This window comes from Arachis stenosperma, chromosome 1 (genome assembly GCF_014773155.1).
Source record: "Arachis stenosperma cultivar V10309 chromosome 1, arast.V10309.gnm1.PFL2, whole genome shotgun sequence".
Taxonomy (NCBI): domain Eukaryota; kingdom Viridiplantae; phylum Streptophyta; class Magnoliopsida; order Fabales; family Fabaceae; genus Arachis; species Arachis stenosperma.
The window spans coordinates 96616176-96636204 of NC_080377.1; the positions used below are offsets into that span (position 1 = coordinate 96616176).

Here is a 20029-nt window from a genome sequence, read left to right on the forward strand (position 1 = left end):
AATCAATAAATAAATAAATGAATAAAAATAAAAGAAAGGTCCAAGGCTCTTAGCATCAATGACTAGGGAGGTCAGACATGATTAAAAGCTCAAAGAGTTGTTTCGCTGGTCATATGCTTGTAGTGTGATTGTGTCTAGTAATCCTTGAGACAGAACACTTAGAGTCGAGATCAATTGCATTTAACAGAGTATGCCAAAGGCTTTGAGCACCATTGTTTGGGAGTAATTAAAAGAAAAATCAGAACTCAAAGAGAATTCCCCAGTTAAGTGCATGTGGTGTTTCTGTGTCAAGTAACTCTTGAGACAAAACATTTAAAGTCACGGCTAGGCTCAAAGTGCAAAGCACCAAAGAAAAATAAATTAAAGTAAATTTTGTTGTGCTCAAGGATTAAACTGAAATATAAAGATCAGAGAATTCATAATATTATCCGGATTCTAATTCCGAATGACAATAACATTCTTGATTCAAAGGAGAGTGAGATGCCAAACCTATTCAGGATTATATTTATAAACCCCATTATAAAAAGAGACATGAGCTTAATCGAACTCTCATTCTCATGCAAATTTACATCCCAAGCCTATATTAGTTTTGGTTACTTGAGGACAAGCAACAGTTTAAGTTTGGTGTTGGGATGCGTGAGCATCTTATCTATCTTTTCCTAGTGAATTTGCATCTAATTTGTTGAGTTTGATTGAGAATTAATTATATTTTAGCCACTATGGATGCTATTTTGAGTTTTGTGCAATTTTATTTATTTTCGGTAGCATTCGGAGAGATTTGATGAAGTTTCTACAGAGAAAAAGAAGAAACCAAAGAGATGACCAGCGAAAACCGACGCGGACCCATGGCTCACGCGACCGCGCGGAATGGAGAAATCGCAATGACGCGATCGCGTGTCTGACGCGAACGCGTGGACTGGAATCTGCACAAATGATGCGAGCGCGTGGACAACGCGGACGCGTCACAGGCGCGATCTGCAATAATACAGAAAACGCTGAGAGCGATTTCTGGGCTGTTTTGACCTAGTTTCCATCCCAGAAACCACAGATTAGAAGCTGCAGAATGGACAAATCAAGTGGTCCCCACCCATCAACTGAAGATCTGTTAATTAATTCGAATTTAAATTCAAATCTTATCTTTTAGGAAAAGATATTATTTTTAATTTTAGATAATTAGATTTTGAATTTATTAGGATTAGTTATAAATAGGAATTTAGATGCCATCAGATTGGAACATAATTGACAATCCTAATTTTCTCTCTTTTTCATGAGCAACTAATCCTCCACTGTTAAGGTTAGGAGCTCTGTCTATTTGTATGGATTGATTTTATTGCTTTTTCTATTTTAATTCATGTATGGATTTATAATTTAAGAATTGTTTTCGCTCTTTATCTTATGAATTTGGGTGGAACGAAAGTATGACCCTTTTTCTATTTGAGTTCTTGTAAAACTTGGAAAAGCTCTTTACTTGAACAACAACTTGAAAACATATTCTCCTAAATTTTAATTATCTGGATTTAACGGGATACGTGACATATAATCCTTCTATTTTTGGGTAATTAGAATTTATGTGGCATGCAAATTGAAATTTGAACATGTAGCTTCTAATTGGAATTAATTGACCAAAGAATTGGCAGTTAATGAATTTTAGAGGAGACTAGAAAGGTCTAAGGAATTAGGGTCTAGTCACATATAGTTTGCCATAAATTAAATCCTACATAATTAAAATAGTTAGTAAGAAAAGTAAATTCGAAAAAAAAAAGATAACTCTGAAGCCTTAACTGTTTTATCCATATTTTATTCCCAAGTTATTTAATTGTCTATACTTTTGATATTCTGAATTCGAACTTAAACATTTTGAACATCTCAAAACCAATTTCTACTTGCCTAACTAAGCCAATCAATCAATCATTGTTGCTTGATCCATCAATCCTCGTGGGATCGACCCTTACTCACGTAAGGTATTACTTGGTACGACCCGGTGCACTTGCCGGTTAGTTTGTGAGTTGTAAAATACCGCACCATGTATGATGATCGGGCCGAGTTCGGGTGACCCGAGCTATGGTCTGGACCCGACCCGAAATAATGACCGGGTCTATTTTTCAGACCCTTACCCGACCCTAGACCCGATGAAATCACACTAAATCTGCTCCTAAAGTGTTCGGGGCCGGGCCGGGTCTTCGGGCCAGGCCGGGCCATGTACACCCCTATTAGGAACTTATAGAGAAGTTAAAAAGATGACTTCTCTCAAAATACTACTACTACTTTTTATCATATTTCTATATAATAAGCACTTTTAGAACTAAAAATTCAAATACAAAATAACTTATTTATAAATTATTTTTAATATAACCATTTATTATTTAATCTATTTTTTCAAAAGGAATTTAATTAAGCTGTTTATTCAAATTGGACCATAGTCAAGGACAATAAATGATACAAAAGTTATATTAAAATAAAAAAGTAAATGACAAACAAGCCTATAAGAATTTAAATTTTTAGATAATTATTTCCTAAAAAAGTATCAATAAAATTCTTTACGATAGCAGATGTGAACACATTATCTCCAAATTAATTCTTATAATAAGGGTAAAAGATCATAATTTGAACTTAACTTGTCTATGTTTATTATCATAAAAATTTTCATTAATATTTTTTTTCAGAGATTAATCCATCCGAAGTGTAAATTTTCAAGAGTTTATTTATTACTTTACTTAAAACAAAAAGATTATTATTGCCATACTTACTTCGATTATCTAACTGAAGATTACTAATGACCTAGAGAAAATGGTTGAATCTAGGATCATTTTTTAATTGAGTCACTAAAATATATTTGAAACTTAATTACAGTTGTGTCTGTAAAAACTATTATGTAGGATGCATTTTAATTGTCTCATAAAATAGTATAAAAGACAAAGTAGAGAAGAGAAGCTTGTATCACTATATATCTTGGTTCAGCCATTTAATGCAATATGACCTATATTCAATCTTTGTCACAACAATAGTAGAATTTTCACTATAATTTTAGAGAAATTACATACACCAATTTCCTAGAATTCTTCCAAATCCTACTAAGAAACACACGACCTTAGGTTTTTCTATTAAGTGCTTTTCCAACTTAGCAAAGAAAATCTCTCATGCTTATGACACAATAGAAAATCATTATCACTATATATCTTGGTTTAGCCACTTATTGCAATGTAACCTACATTCTATCTCCACCACAATAATGGTAGAATTTTCACTACAATTTTAGAGAAATTACATACATCAATTTTCTAGAATTCTTCTTAATCCTATTAAGGAACACACAAGATTCTCACCATTAAGCTAACCTAGTTTAGGTTTTTCCACTAAGTGCTCTTCCAACTTAGTAAAGAGAATCTCTCAAACTTATCACAAAATAAAAAATATATCAAAATAATTTAACATATTTAATCTCTTTTTCTTTAAGTATATTTATCTTTACCTTTTTTCCAATGACTTATACTAATATTTCACATATTTATCTTTTTCTATAAAAAATAGAAAAAAATAGACTAAAAAAATCAACATATTCAATGAACAAAATAAAAGAGAAAATAGAAAGTTGGAATGATATAAGAAAATCAAATTTATACCTTCATTCCTTGCACTTAACTCTTGGCTGAATGCATCTTTTGTATAAATACATTGCATTCGAAACTTGAAACTTTTTTTAGTAAAAAATTCTGAGCACATAGGACTACAATGAGATTCCATTCTTCTTCAGAAATGAGTGTAGCAGTAGAGGTAGTGGATATGCAAAATAGCAGAAGAACAAAGTTGCATATTGCAGAAGATTATGAGTGTGGGTGTGTATTGTCCTTGGTTCTTTTTTTTTTCTTTTGGTAGCCACACTTGTCTTTGTTGTGCTTATTTAACTTTTACCCTTGATTTTTAATTTTGACTCTAAGTTTCATCTTTTTTCCTCCATCAATTTGATGAAAAAAAAACACTTATTCTTTCCTTGCAAATGCTTTTACCCAAACTGGTATTGAACAAGGTTGCAGCAACAATAAGCCATATTGTTTTTCTATTTTTGGTTCAAATTGCTATAGCTCTTTCTTCATTATTTTGTCCAATATGAATTGCTGAAATGCTTGGTCTTTTGTCAATAACAACACTAATATGGACTTGCACAAATAAAATACTCATCAAGTAACATTTGGACTTTTAAACCCAATTAATTATATGTTTATCATCATAAAAAAATATTATTGTTTCTTAAGTTCAACATCTCCCCTTTGATTTGATGACAAACATAATATATATAAGGTAAGAATCAAAAGAAATTGAAAGAAAATAGAGTTTAGAGATTTACCTTTGATGATATCACTTTAATTTGCGATGTGCTCCCCTTTTTTTCATAAAGGATATTCTTCTTTAACATAAACTTTTTCACATAATTTGGAAACACAATTAACATAGCCAACTGATGCGTGAGCATCTTTCCTATTTTTTTCTAGTGAATTTGCATTTAATTTGTTGAGTTTAATAAAGAATTAATTATCTTTTAGCCAATATGGATGCTACTTTAAGACTTTTGCAATTTTGTTTATTTTAGGTAGCATTCGACTGGATTTGATGGAGTTTCTGCAGCACAAGAACAAAAGGAGATGGCAGCGAGGAGCGACGCGTACGCGTGACTGACGCGTACGCGTGATTTGGAGCTTTTCATGGCGACGCGTGCGCGTAACTGACGCGTATGCGTGACATGAAGAATTGCACAGCGACGCGTGCGCGTGACCGACGCGTCCGCGGGACTCACGAAAAAGACCATCGTGTACGCGTAACATACGCCACGTGCAGAAAACGTAGAAAAATGCTGGGGGCGATTTCTGGGTTGTTTTAACTCAGTTTTCAGCCCAGAAAACACATATTAGAAGCTGCAGAATGGACAAAACATGTGGTCCCCACCCATTAACTGAAGACTTGTCAATTAAATTCAAATTTAAATTCAAATATTATTTTTAGGAAAAGATATTGTTTTTAATTTTAGATAATTAGATTTTAAATTAATTAGGATTATTTATAAAATGGGGATTCCATTAGGGAACATTATCCCATTCGATTCCAAATTTTACATTCCGTATTCCATAACATTCTACTCTGAACAATGAGCAACTAATCCTCCACTGTTAAGGTTAGGAGCTTTGTCTATTGTATAGATTGATTCATTTGCTCTTTCTAATTTAATTTATGTTTTGATTTATATTTCAATAATTGCTTTCGTTCTTTATTTTAAGAATTTGGGTGGAACGGAAGTATGACCCTCTTTCTATTTGAGTTCTTGTAAAATTTGGAAAAGCTCTTTACTTGAACAACAGCTTGAAAACATATTATCCTGAATTTCTAATTGTTTGTATTTAATGGGATATGTGACATATAATCCCCTTATTTTTGGATAATTAAGATTCTTGTGGCATATTAACTGGAATTTGATCATCACCTTCTAATTGGAATTAATTGACCAAGGAATTGGCAGTTAATGAATTTTAGAGGAGACTAGGAAGGTCTAAGGAATTAGGGTCTAGTCACATATAGTTTGCCATGAATTAAATCTTGCATGATTAAAATAGTTAGTAAGAAAAATCAATCCGGAAAATAGATAACTCTGAAGCCTTAACTATTTCTCCATATTTTATTCCCAAGTTATTTATTTGTCTATCCTTTTGATATTCTGAGTTCAAACTTAAACCTTTTGAACATCTCAAAACCATTTTCTGCTTGCCTAACTAAGCCAATCAATCAATCATTGTTGCTTAATCCATCAATCCTCATGGGATCGACCCTTACTCACGTAAGGTATTACTTGGTACGACCCGTGTACTTGCTGGTTAGTTTGTGGTTGTAAACACTGCACCAACAACCATACAAATATACAAGCTAAAATTTAAGTTCAATGTACTTATATGATAGCAGCTATGTAATCCAAACTACTTAAAAACTAATCATAAAAAACTTAAAAAAGTTCAGCTAAAAGAAAAATCTAATCAAACTTAATAATGCTAAATCTCATGTCCTCATATATATCATTTTTACTTCCTTTTTGGTATCAAAGAGGGTGTGAAAATGATTCAAAACATGCACAAAAAATGTTAGAGGCATAAAAACAATTCTAAATATCAGAACGTATAAGTATTTAATTACAGTCATCCAAATTGAAATAGTCAAATAAAAACAAGAGATAAAATTAAAAACTCTCATAAAATCTAAGATAGCAGAAACAAAATTAGATCAAAAGTAGTAACATCAGACTTCACTAGCATCTGAGCCTTTATCCTCTATCTCCAGGGGGTTTCTCTTCCTCTTGATCAGACTGGACATGCTCATCATATATCTTATTTACATACTTGAGAAGGACTTAACCATTTTCTTGGATTTTCTCAAGGTATTCTCATCTTGAATAGCTAGTATCATATCTTGTTTGCTAGTGTTGATAAGATGTTTGGACAGATTTATGAATCATTGCATACATCTTTAACTATTCCAGTGAGATGTCCAACTTGTGAGGATGTTTTGGATGTTCCCAGAGCTAATGGAGAAGGAATGTCCATGTTTTTCTCTTTTTCTAATTTCTTCTAATGCTTCTCTCTCGGATCTCGGATTCTTTTTCACAATTTTCTTTGCTACACCACTGACTTTAATATAAGAGTTTCTATTATCATAGGATTCTTTATTCAGATCAATACTAAAGTATTCAAATATTTGAGTCAAGAACATGCCATATGGATGAGAAAATTTTATATTATTTTAATGATGTCATACATATATCTCATCATAAGATATGCAAATGAAATAGAAACTTTCATCACTATAAGAAAATTGTCGAATACCATCGGATTTATTGGCAGAGTTACCAAAAAAATCTGACAATAATCTGTTTATCGTCGAATTTACTGTCGAAATAAATCTGATAATATAAACTTCGCCGGTAATTATTTGCCAACAGATTTTTTATCTGCTGCTAATTACTGTCGAAAATCTTTTGCCGATAACTTTTACATCGGATTTATCCCCTGGAAAATGCGACGGTAATATGTTATTACTAATAATTAAATTAAATACCGGCAGATTTATCTGATGCTAAATCCACTGATAAATGATGAATCCACATTTCATAATATTTATTTGCTCTATTTGGGTGGATTTCATCAACTTTTCTTACATTTATCTATTGAAATAGCATAGTTTCATGATTTCTTCCTAAATTGTGCTTCAAAGTAAAAACATGCTTTTTAGGCCTTTTAATTGCTAAATTTTATTCACTTTAATCCCATATGATGTCTTGATGTGTTTGCTAAATGGTTTCAGATTTTCAAGACAAGTCTGGGTTGAAGAAGTGAGAAAAGAGCATGCAAAAGAGAAGAAGCCATGAAGAAATGGAGTTTGGAAGTTTTAGCATCTGTGCGTACGCACAGTGATGCGTACGTATGCAGAATTATGAGCACATGGCGACGCATATGTGTGAGGGTGAATTTTGTCAGGTTATGCGTACGCGTGACCCTTGTCACGTGAGCTCATTAATTGTAATACACTGGTGGTGAATTCTAGGCCTGCAAAACCTAATCCAACTCACTTCTGAAGCTATTTCAAGCCAAATTGAAGAAGGATGAAGGGAGGAGTAATTAGGTTAAGGTTTTTACATGTTTTAGCATAGTTTTTCTATAGAGAGAAGCTCCCATTCTCTCTAGAATTCAGGGTTTCTAGCTTAATTTCTCTCTAATTTTAGTCTTTAATTCTTGTTTTTGTATAGTTTCATTTATGTTTTCATGCTTTCTTGTCTTGATCATCTTCATTTCTTTTGTTATTTTCTCAATTTTGCCACTTTTAGTTTATGAACACTGATAAACTACTATTTTATGGTTTTTACGTTGCCTTCCTAATTTTGCTCTATGATTGAAAACTTCCTTCCTAAACCTTTAAATTATCAATTTTTAATTCCTCTTTTTACCATTCGATGCCGTAAACTATGTGTTAAGTATTTTCAGGCTTTATAGGGCAGGAATGACTTGGAGGATCGAAAGAAAGCTTGCAAAAATGGAAGGAATACAAGAAACTAAGGAGCTTACCAGCGAGAATCGACGCGCACGCACGGCTCACGCATGCGCGTGACGTGAAGCTTTTCACAGTGACACGTACGCGTGACATGCGCAGAAGACCATCGACGCGTACGCGTGCCTGATGCGTACGCGTGACGTGCGTAATATGCGGCAACTGCAGAGTTCGCTGGGGGAGATTTTGGGCTGAGTCTGGACCCAGTTTTTGGCCCAGAAACACAGATTAGAGCCAGGGGACAGCAGAGACTCAACACACATTCTCATTCACTAGTTTTAGTTTTAGTTTTTTTAATCTGGGAGAGAATACACTACTTCCTCCAGGGTTCTTCATAGTCATAGATTTTCTAGTTTTATGCTTTTGGATTGGATAGTGAGAAGAGTTACTACCTCCGTTGAAGTCTTTATCATTATAGTTTGTTTTCTTATTTCCTTACTCTTTTATTTCCCATTTACTTTGTTCAGAGTTACATATGGATATCTTTGATTTTGGAATTTATTAATGCAAAGAGTATTTTTCTATTTAATTTCATTATTTGTTTGATTATCTTCAATTAATTTGATTACTATGTCCTCTTTCTACTCCCTTTACATGTATGCGAAATTGGCATCCATGTCAATGGAGTAGGCTCCCAACTTGACTTTGGAGTTGATTAATAGGAGACCCTTGAGTTGGAATACTCAAGAGTTAATTTGTAATTCAAAGTTGTTGGCTGACTCTCTAGTCACTAATGCTAATCCTTCCCAAGGGAGAGGATTAGGACTTGTGAATCAAAGTTGGTTCAGTTACTTGACTTTCCTTTATTCGGTAAAGGTTAACTAAGTAGAAACAACAACCTCTTACTATTAATCTCAGGAAAAGTCCAAAAAGGATAGAACATCCAATTAATCTTCTTCTAATCAAGGCTTTTTAATTTAATTACATAAAACCTCTCGTTAATTTCCTTTGCTTTAATTTATAATCATTTATTTTTCTACTCCCCAACTCTAAAATTTCTCAGAAAATTCCTGACCAATAAATTGCACTCTTTTGTCAACTCGTTGGGAGACGACCTAGGAATTCTACTCCTAGTATTTTATTCTTAAATTGTGGTAACTCTTTCTAAATTGATAAACAGAATTTTCGTCGGTTAAGAACTATACTCGCAACGTTATTTCCATTAAAAATTTTTAATCCACAATTTTCCGCATGTCAATTTTTGGCGCTGTTACCGGGGAGTTGCAACAGTGTGCTAAATTATTGGTTAGTGTAAATATTTTTAAAATTTACATATTTGCATATTTTATTTTATTTTATTACCACGAGCTCTATGTTTCTTTCAATGAATGACGCCTTCGTTACCGGATCCGAGCTTAGCCGCGTTTGACCCTGAAATCAAGAAAACTATTTCCCATATTAGGCGAGCTCAGCGTCGGTTAGCCTTTGAGGATGGTGAAGTGGTCACTACTAATTCACCAGTCCTATCTGAAGGCGAATCTGAAGTGCCATTTGAGGAAGAAACAAGCTCCTCTTCTACTGACTCTGTTGATTCACGCGCAGGTAATATGGCGGAACCCAGGAGGATTACTCTCTAGGAAGTAGGGGCTCCGGACTTTACACTGCAACTATATCAAGTGCTTCACCCAAATCTGGCTGCAGATTTTGAGTTAAAGACTGCGCTAATCAATCTACTGCCTAAGTTTCATGGCTTACCTGCTTAAGAGCATATCAATCACCTCCGGGATTTCCAAACAGCCTGCTCAACTGTTAGGCGTCATGGTGCAGATGAGACTACTATTTTGCTATCTGCCTTCCCATTTTCTCTTGAGGGAAAGGCAATGGAGTGGTTATACATTCAACCTGAAGCGGTTGTTACTAATTGGGATCTGCTCAGAAGAGAATTCCTGGATAAATACTTTCCAACTGAAGTTATAGACAGACTGAGGAAAGAAATTTTCTGCATTATTCAAGGTAAAGTAGAGACTCTTTATGAGTATTGGAAACACTTCAGGAATCTTCTGGACTCATGTCCCCACCACAAGATTGACCAGTTGGTATTGATTAGCTATTTAACACAAGACATGGAGTCTCAAGACAAGACTACATTAGATGCGGCGAGTAATGGCTCTCTGAAGAAGTACAAGAAGGTGACAGAAGCGTGGCAACTGATCACCGATCTAGCAAAGTCTACCCAGAATGCTAGGCATAGAAACAACCATCCCAAGGCTATTGCAGAGGTTTTCTCTAGTAGTGAGACTGCTGCTCTCACACAGACTTTGGGAGAGATGACCAACATACTGAAGCAGCTACAACTGAATCAACAACCTCAGCCTCCCCCACAACAACAGTGTTAACAGTTGGTTCTTTAGAGAGTGTGTGGAATATCTGCCTGCTATACTCATTACACTGATGAATGTCCATAGCTCCAACAAGAAGACAACACCTTGCACTACAAGAAAAAACAATATTTGTAACAAAAAAAATTGTTACAAAAAATCGAAATTTTGAAACAAAATATTTTTGTAACAAAAAAAGGGTCCATTGCAGTATGTCCCGTTACAAAAAGTTTTTGTAACAAAAAATGGAACTGTTACAATTCAAAGTGGTATTTTGTAACAAATTTTTCTGTTACAAAAAATCGGAAGCCGTTACAAAAGAGGTAACAAATTTTGATCTTCAAGGTATTTTTTGTGACAATCTTTTTTTCCCTATCATAAAATTTTATTACAAAATATTACTTGATTTTGTAACGTTTTTTTTAGTTACAAAAGCAAATTAATTATTTTGTAACAATTTTTTTAATACAAATTGCATACATAATTTACTAAATTATTTTTTAAATTAACTAATATATTAACTATTCTAATAAGCAAATCTACATTCATATAATATGCAAAAACATACATAATTCAAACATGCCTCATTTAGCTAAAGTTGTTTTAAAACAAAATAACATTAGTGAGTACATTGATTAGTTCTACAAGTTATATGTCTTGCATAAGTTCAACCTAAAGTTAAAAGTTCTAACATAAATTAGTCTCTCTATGAATCAAAATATTCTTAAGCCCTCAAAGTAGCATGTGGTCACCATTTCAGCACTCCTGTAGATAAGAAAAACCGAACAAAAGATTAGAAACAAGATATAACACTAACTATAATTTTATCCATTAAGTTTTATCCAAAATGTTTAGAAAATTTTTGACAGAACCATCCCTAAAATTTGGATATTTTCACCGTCTACGGTTCCAACAAAAACAACCAATTCACAACTTATGTCCAGCCAATACACAACCAAAATTATCAAACCAAATAATAGGACATTTGTCATTTTTCAACTATGATACAAGTAAAATGTGATAAATAAATCCATATACAAATTAAACTATACTAATAAAATAGAAATCATCTAAGAAAATGTATTAAAATCATAAGTAATTTCAGGAGTACCTTTAAGGCATAGTTTCCTTCATTGTCAAAGTGCGCTATGAAAGAGTTCACCACGGCTTATTGAGCTTCCAATTAAGCTTTCATTTGAGCTAATTCTTCCTCTTGCCGTGTTCGTTGCTCTTCAAGTTTTTCTTTGAGCACATCTATTTCCTTTGTTAGCTCCTCACGGTCTTACGTTGCCTCTTGAAGTTGTGCTTGAATCCTTAACTTAGATTTTGAAGCCTTTATGCCATAACTTGCACCACTTTTTCTCACCCCTCACAAGTAAAAAAACTTCATTTGGAGTGAGAGGATTTTACTTTCTTCACTATATCTCTCAATATCATTGTCTTTAACTTTAACCTTTCTTAGGGGCAACTTACATTCCTTTTCATTTTCTAAGTTTGTCTAATCTAAACCCATGTTGGTAAGGCAACTCTAGAGATCCTAATCTTTAATTTAAGTTAGGTTTTACTGAATTTGGATTAGAATTGAATTTTATACAAACTTTAAAATTCTGCTGTTGCATGTACAAAAATTTGGAAAACACACAGCAGCCATGTTTTTTTTATAAATTCCATAATAATTTCAATTCTAATCCGTTGCTTCTAAATTTTGGCGAGATTATAGTTAACATCCCTAAATTTCAGAATCCATAAGTTTCAGGTTCATATCACTTCATTTGATTAATTAATTATCAACTGGAAGTGGAGCACTATTTTCATAAACCAGTTCAGAGTTTCTAGCAAACAACCGACCTTCCAAGTGACTTATCTAAGTCTACAAAATATATATGAAAATGAAACTTGTACTCACTTAACATAGACTGATAGATCTTTAAAATCCTTTTAAAATCAACTCAAAATTCTGTTTAAATGAAAAGTTATAGCGTCTGAAAGTTGGTACTGTAGAACCAGAAAACCAAAAAAATCTGCAGCAACTACTAAACTTCAAAAAATCATATCTTCCAAACCACTTGGCCAAATTCCCTGAAATTTTTATGGAATTTTCAGGACACACTAAAGTTTTACAGAAAAATAACTTCATTTAAAAATTAGGTATGGACTGCTCCCAAAAAGTCATTCCTTCTGCTGCCAATTATGCAGATTTCTGCAGAAATTCTGCAAAAAGTATTTCCCACAACCTCACATACCAAATCCTATATTCAAGCCTAGGATTCATCTAAAATTACATTTCTAACTTTCTTTTGACTAACCAAAGTTGCCCAAGAACTCTTAATTCAATATATCACAATTTCATATCATAGGTTCAAAGTAACCATATTATCACAGCATCTATTCTTCAGCATCTCATCTATAACAACATATCTCAAGTTCTGATTCATCAAATCAATTTCCAGTAGCCATAGCAACATTCTATACACAAAATCAACATCAACAAGTACTAGCAGCAAGTATAACTTCAAAATACACAACATCGTCAATAATTACTACATTAAATCATTAAACCAATCACCAACTACAGCCATGATTCAACTCTATTCCAACAATTATTCACACAAAGCAACCATAAACTATTTGCAATTACTCATTTAATTTTATTGGAATTCATAACTTAAAACATTTATTTTTCAAAACAAATCCCCTACCTCAGCTAGTCGAACTCAGACATTAAACATGACAAACCCTCTTTTGTTCTAAATTTGCAGCAGCGACGGCATTCCAACATAACCAGAACAACAACAGTGTTAATTTCCTAAGGCAGCGACGATGGTTGCACCAGGACAAAGGATTCGAATTGAATAAAAATCAAGAGAAAACACAACTCTGGAAATTTAGGACAAGGAATATACTAAATCAAATCGTTCACAAGCACGGCAGTGACAAATTGAAGTGTGTAAATGAAACAGAATTAAATAAAAGAATAGACCAGAACCAGAACAGTAATAGTGCTACCGGCAACAATAGCAATGACGTCCTCCTTCAAGTTTGACGATGGCAAAACAACAGCTCTAATAGCGGCTAACTCCGGCGGCAACAGGACATGACGGAGTCCAACCCTGACAGTGGCAGTGGTGGTTTGATGGCGTGAAGGCATGGCGGCGCAGAACAGGGCCTCGCTCCTACCCTGGTCCTCCGCGTTCGTCTCTCTCTCTTCATGAAGTCCGCACACCGCGACAACCACGGCGGCAAAAATGAAGCTCCAGCGGTGTTGGAGGCAAGGCGGCGGCGGTGCAGGCAGCAACGCTTCCCTCCTCTGCGCTACCTCTTCTCCCTCGACGACTCCTCCCTCTCTCGCACGCGGTTCCTTGCATCGATGGCGGCTTGGCAGCAGCGGCAGTGACAAGCCCAATCTCCCCTATGACAGACCAGACGTGAGCAGAAGGAAGCTGAACGGCGGTGAGGCGCGACGCCGGCGCAGCAGCCTTCTCCTTCCTCTGTTTCCCTCACTCTTGTATCTCTCTCTCTCTTTTCTTTCTTTCTTTGGATTTTTGTTGCTGGGTGTTAACATTTTGAAAGAAAGGGAAGCGGTGTGGCGGTGATGAAAGGCTGAACACGGCTAATTGAAGATTGAACAAGTAGTGGAGGGGGGAGGGGGTTTACGTGTGTGTGGATTGGGTAGAAGGGGTTAGGGTTCAACTTAGGGATTAGGATTTCCTGTATGAAATTGGAAATTTTAGATAATTTAATAATTTTAATAAAATTAGAATAATGGAGTAATTGAAAACTAATTTTAATCTAATACTAATATTTATAAAAATATTTATTTAATTATGAACTTAATTTATTTTTAAATAAACACTCTAATTCAATAATTAGAGATAATCAAATTAATTTTCTTTAAAATTATAAAATAATGTTTAAAATCTAATTATTCAAATTAACGCATATAAATTTTTTATTGTTTTTAAATCACTAAAGTTTTAAATCAATAATAAGAAAGTGCTCAATTAATACAAAAGTTTTTGAAAATATGTTCTCAAATAAATAAAATAAATCATAAATAATTTATTATTAATTTTTCAAAATCTGACTGCACTACTAAGCTTCTTTTTATTTTCAGCATTCAGTAATGTATTTTTTTCTTTTATATTTATTTACTTTTATTAATATTTATAATTTAACTTAAAATTTCTTTAAGTTACATGAATTAAATTTTAATTAATTTTAAAATTTGATTATTAATAAAGATTGTATATTAATTTTTTAGAAGAATCTAAAATAATATTTATAATTTTTAAAATTTTATTTTTTGAAACAAAATAAAATTATTTTGAAAAAAATATATACACAATTTTTTTATTCTTAAAGTGTTTAACATTTTGAAAAAAAATTGTTGTAAAATATACTTATATTTTGTGACAAATAATTAACTTGTTACAAACAATATTAAATTTTGAGACAAATTAAATTTTTGTTACAAAATAATTAGAGTTTTTGAAATAGAAAGTTGTTTTGTTACAAAACAATTGGAGTTTTTGAAATAAAAAAAAATTTTGTTACAAAATATTCTGAATTTTTGCAACTTGATTTTTTTTGTTACAAAATTTTACTATATTTTGTAACAAAACACCATCTCGTTACAAAAACTAACATTATTTGTAACAAAATAAAACAGGTTGTTACAAAATATTATCATGTTTTGTAGCAACTTGTTTTCTTTTGTTACAAAACATTATCCTTTTGTAACAATCACTAATTATTGTTACAAAATACTATTTTTTTGTAACAATTTTAAATTTGATACAAATTTTTTGTTACAAATGTTCCATTTTCTTGTAGTGTTGGCAGCTACCCATAATTTCTATGACCGCTCGAATGAAGGATACTCTCAACAAGGCGGTAATTATAACCAAGGTGGGAACTACAATCAAGGTTGGCAAGACAACTCTAACCAGGGATGGAGAGATAACTCCAACCAGGGGTGGAGAGGTAACTCTAACCAAGGGTGGAGAGACAACTACAACCAAGGAGGCAGAGACAATGGTGGAAATCAGAGGTGAAACAACAACAGCAATGAGCAGAACCGGTATCAACAGAACCAAAGCCAGCCTTTCCGAGCACCTCACCAAAGGCAAGCCCAGGCACGTCAAAACAACCAACAGTAAGCCCTTCAAATTACTTATCCCACTTCCTCTTCCAACGATGAGTTGCTTCACTTTATTGCGCAAGGACAGAAAGCCATGGAGAACACACTTAACTCCACCATAAACAGTCTGAATTCTACTTTACAAGCTCTTGTCTCCTAGATTGAATCATTGACTACCCTCAATAATCAACCTGCAAGCTCTAGTGCACTTCCTTCTCAACCTCTACCCAACCCCAAAGGTGGAATCAATGCCATTACGTTGAGGTCCAGAATCACACTACAAGAGAGGAGTCATGAGGAGTCAAGCTTGAAAGAAGACATTCCAGTTGAAGACATTGTTGAGGTAGAGGATGCTGAAGAAGAGGATGTAGTACAAGACATGGTTGAAGAAGAGGATGGAGTACAAGACATGGTTGAAGAAGAAGCAGCTCAACCGAGGAATGGAGTACCAAATGAAGATGAAGCTACAAGATAAGCCATTTCCATTCCCTTTCCACACCTTGCTAGGAAGTCTAGAAAACAGATGGAACTAGACCCCAAGATGGTGGAGATCTTCAAAAAGGTTGAGGTAACCATTCCCCTTTTTGATGCTATTCACCAGGTACCTAAATATGCTAAGTTTCTAAAAGATTTATGCACAAATAAAGATAAAATACAAGATTTAGAAACTATTCCTCTAGGTAGCTCTATATCTGCTCTAATGGGTGCCATACCAGAAAAATGTGGGGATCCAGGTCCATGCATGGTTACTTGTACTATTGAGGGGTATGCAATTTTTTGACCGCATGTGTGATTTAGGTGCATGTGTGAGTATTATGCCATTATCTGTATATGATGCTTTGAGGCTCCCTCCCTTAAAAAGGTCGGCAGCACATTTTGTTTTGGCAGATAAAAGCATAATCTCAGTAGTTGGAATTGCTGAGGATGTGTTGGTGAGCATTAAAGGGCTAATATTCCCCATTGACTTCTACATTTTGGAGATGCCCCTAACGACTCAGGGAGAGTGTCATCCATCCTGCTTGGATGGCCATTTCTGAAAACTTCAAGGTTCAAATTGGATGCCTTCTCAAGAACTTACTCTTTTGAGATAGATGGCAGAACAATGAGCTTCAACCTAGATGAAGCTATGAAGCACCCACCGGAAGATCATTCCATCTTCTAGTGCGACATTATTGACGAGACCGTGGCTGAAGTTCATCAAGAAGAAGTAGAAGAGATGAATATGGCGCAAGTTGCAAGTGTGGGGAAACCTTACGAGCTTACTGAAGATACCTTGCCACCACCAATGGCTCCAGATGATCGAATGCCTAGCCATGAGCAGAAAATGGAGTTGAAGCCCCTTCCACCCCACCTCAAGTATGCTTACCTTGAGGATAATCAGAAGCTCCCAGTCATCATTGCAAGAGAACTCACTTCCCAACAGGAGGAGCAGTTGCTTAGTGTGCTGAGAAGACACAAAAAAGCTATTGGGTGGAGCTTGGCAGATATAGTAGGCATCAGTCCTAAAGTCTGTGAGCACCGTATATTTTTAGAAGAGGGAGCCAGGCCTGTCCGTCAACCTCAAAGGCGGCTGAACCCCACCATTCTAGAGATTGTCAAGAAGGAAGTAACTAGACTGCTTAAAGCCGACATCATCTATCCAATCTCGGATAGTGAATGGGTCAGCCCAGTACAGGTGGTACCAAAGAAGTCTGGTATTACAACATTGAAGAATGATCATAGGGAACTCATTGCAACTATAGTGCAGAACTCCTGGAGAGTGTACATTGATTATAGGCGTCTCAACCAGGCCACTCGCAAGGATCATTACCTACTGCCTTTCATCAATTAAATGCTTGATCGCCTGTCAGGTAAATCTCACTACTATTTTCTAGATGGTTACACTAGCTATTTTCAAATTCATATAGCTCCTGAAGATCAGAAGAAAACTACTTTTACATGTCTCTTTGGAACGTACGCATATAAGAGAATGCCTTTTGACTTATGTAATACACCGGCTACATTTCAAAGATGCATGATGAGCATTTTCTCAGATCTTCTTGAGAACTGTATGGAAGTTTTCATGGATGACTTTAGTGTGTATGGTGGCTCGTTTGATCTCTTCTTGGATAGTTTAGCTAGAGTATTAGATATGTGTGTTAGTTCAAACCTTGTATTGAATTTTGAAAAATGTCATTTTATGGTGAAACAAGGTATTGTTCTAGGACATGTTGTTTCTAATACTGGTATTTTAGTTGATCCAGCAAAGGTAGATGTTATTTTTGGTTTACCTTACCCCTCCTCCGTGAGGAAAGTCCGTTCATTTCTTGGTCATGCAGGTTTCTACCGGCAATTTATCAAGGACTTCATTAAGGAAGCATTGCCTTTATCCCGACTGCTGTAGAAGGATGTTGAGTTCGAGCTGAGTACGGACTGCATGGAAGCATTTGATAAGCTGAAGATCGCCTTGACCCAAGGCCCTATTGTGAGAGGGCCCGACTGAAGTCAACCATTTAAGATAATGTGTGACGCCTCCAACTATGCAGTAGGAGCGGTGCTGGCTCAGCGCGAAGGTAAGAACCCTTTTATAATTGCCTATACTTCTAAGACCTTAGACGTTGCTCAGTCTAATTATACTACCACTGAAAAAGAGCTTCTGGCTATTATTTTTGCTCTAGAAAAATTCTGAGCCTACTTACTTGGCACTAAGGTGGTAGTATACTCAGACCATGCAGCTCTAAAATATTTATTAGCTAAGAAAGAGTCCAAACCAAGGCTAATACGTTGGATATTGTTGCTGCAAGAATTTGATTTAGAAATCAAAGACAGGAGTGGTTCCCAAAATTTAGTGGCGGACCACTTGAGTTGCCTCGAGCACATTACGAATGACTCCACTCTTATCAATGATGCTTTCCCATTTGATAGCTTGCATGCAATATCTGAAGTAGTTCCTTGGTATGCACCTATAGCTAATTATTTGGTTAGTCGTACCTTTCCTCCTAATTTTACTAAGCATCAAAGGGATAAGCTTAAAAGCGAGTCCAAATATTATATATGAGATGTCTTATATTTATGGAGATGTGGTGCTGACCAAATAATTAGAAGGTGTGTGCCACAATCAGAATTCCAGTCGATTTTAGAGGCCTGCCACTCTTCAGAGAGTGGTGGACATTTTGGTCTTCAAAGAACAGCTAGAAAAATTTTAGACTGTGGATTCTGGTAGCCTACACTGTTTAAGGATGCAACTGCTCTTTGTGAATCTTGCGCCCCATGCCAGAGGTTTGGGAATATATCCAAGAGAGATGAGATGCCCCAACACCTTATGTTGTTCTGTGAAATCTTTGATGTTTGGGGTATTGACTTCATGGGTCCATTTCCAAACTCTAATGGTTTCTTATATGTACTGTTAGCTGTTGATTATGTTTCTAAATGGGTGGAAGCAATTCCTACCCGAACTGATGATGCTAACACTGTTGTCTCCTTTGTTCGAAATAATATTATCTGTCGCTTTGGATCACCACGAGCAATCGTGAGTGATCAAGGCACTCACTTTTGCAACAAGAGATTAACAGGTCTACTGAAGAAACATGGCATTGTTAACAAGGTGGCGACGGTTTACCACCCGCAGACAATGGACATGCCGAGGTGTCTAACAAAGAGATAAAGCGTATCTCAGAGAAGGCCGTCAAGCCTCATCGAAAAGACTGGAGTACCATACTTGCAGATGCGCTTTGGGCTTATTGGACAGCGTACATGACACCAATCGGAATGAGTCCCTTCTGCCTAGTCTATGGAAAGGCTTGCCACTTCCCAGTGGAGATGGAGCACAAAGCTTTCTGGGTGGTACGGGAATGTATCCTGGGATTGGCGGGAGCCGGAGCTGAAAGGAAGCTGCAATTACAAGAACTGAAGTGCCTTTTCCTAGAAGCATATGAGAACTCCCGGCTATACAAAGAGAAGGTAAGGGCTGTGCATGACAAGAATATCAAGCGAAGGGAGTTCAAACCTGGGGAGTTAGTCCTTCTCTATAACTCAAGGCTGAGGCTGATGCCAGGTAAGCTAAGATCTAGATGGGAAGGCCCTTACAGGGTAGAAAAGGCTGAGCCGTATGACGTCTTCCACTTGAGTCACCCTTCAAGCCCCAATATCCTCAAGGTCAATGGCCACCGCTTGAAGCTTTACCATGGTGAGAAGATGAAGGATAACAAGGAGCTAGAGATCTTCCTCTTGGAGGATCCACCAACAGAAGAAGATTGAGCTTGTGGACCGTCCAACTTAAGGACGTTAAAGAAAAGTGCTAGGTGGGAGACAACCCACCATGGTATGATCATCCCTTTTTCTTCTTAGTTTTACTTCATCTTATTTTTATCAGTATTAATTCATAAAGTCTGCATCATCATCTGCTTTCTGCATAAAAAAAACAAAAAGAAGGGGGGCATTCGACGCACAAGCGTCTATGACGCGTACGCGTCATGCGTGACTGCGACCACTATTGGAATTGAACAGAGAGTTCTGC

The 20029-nt window shown here is 35.4% G+C and overlaps 1 protein-coding gene across 1 annotated transcript; it reads left to right on the forward strand.

Annotated features, from left to right (window-relative positions):
* Window positions 1-18034: 18034 nt before the first annotated feature.
* Window positions 18035-19770, forward strand: LOC130982477 (uncharacterized). Its single transcript, XM_057906499.1, has 2 exons — window positions 18035-18086; window positions 19118-19770. Exons 1-2 carry the CDS (start codon window positions 18035-18037, stop codon window positions 19768-19770), a joined length of 705 nt encoding a protein of 234 aa, XP_057762482.1.
* The last annotated feature ends 259 nt before the right edge of the window (window positions 19771-20029 follow it).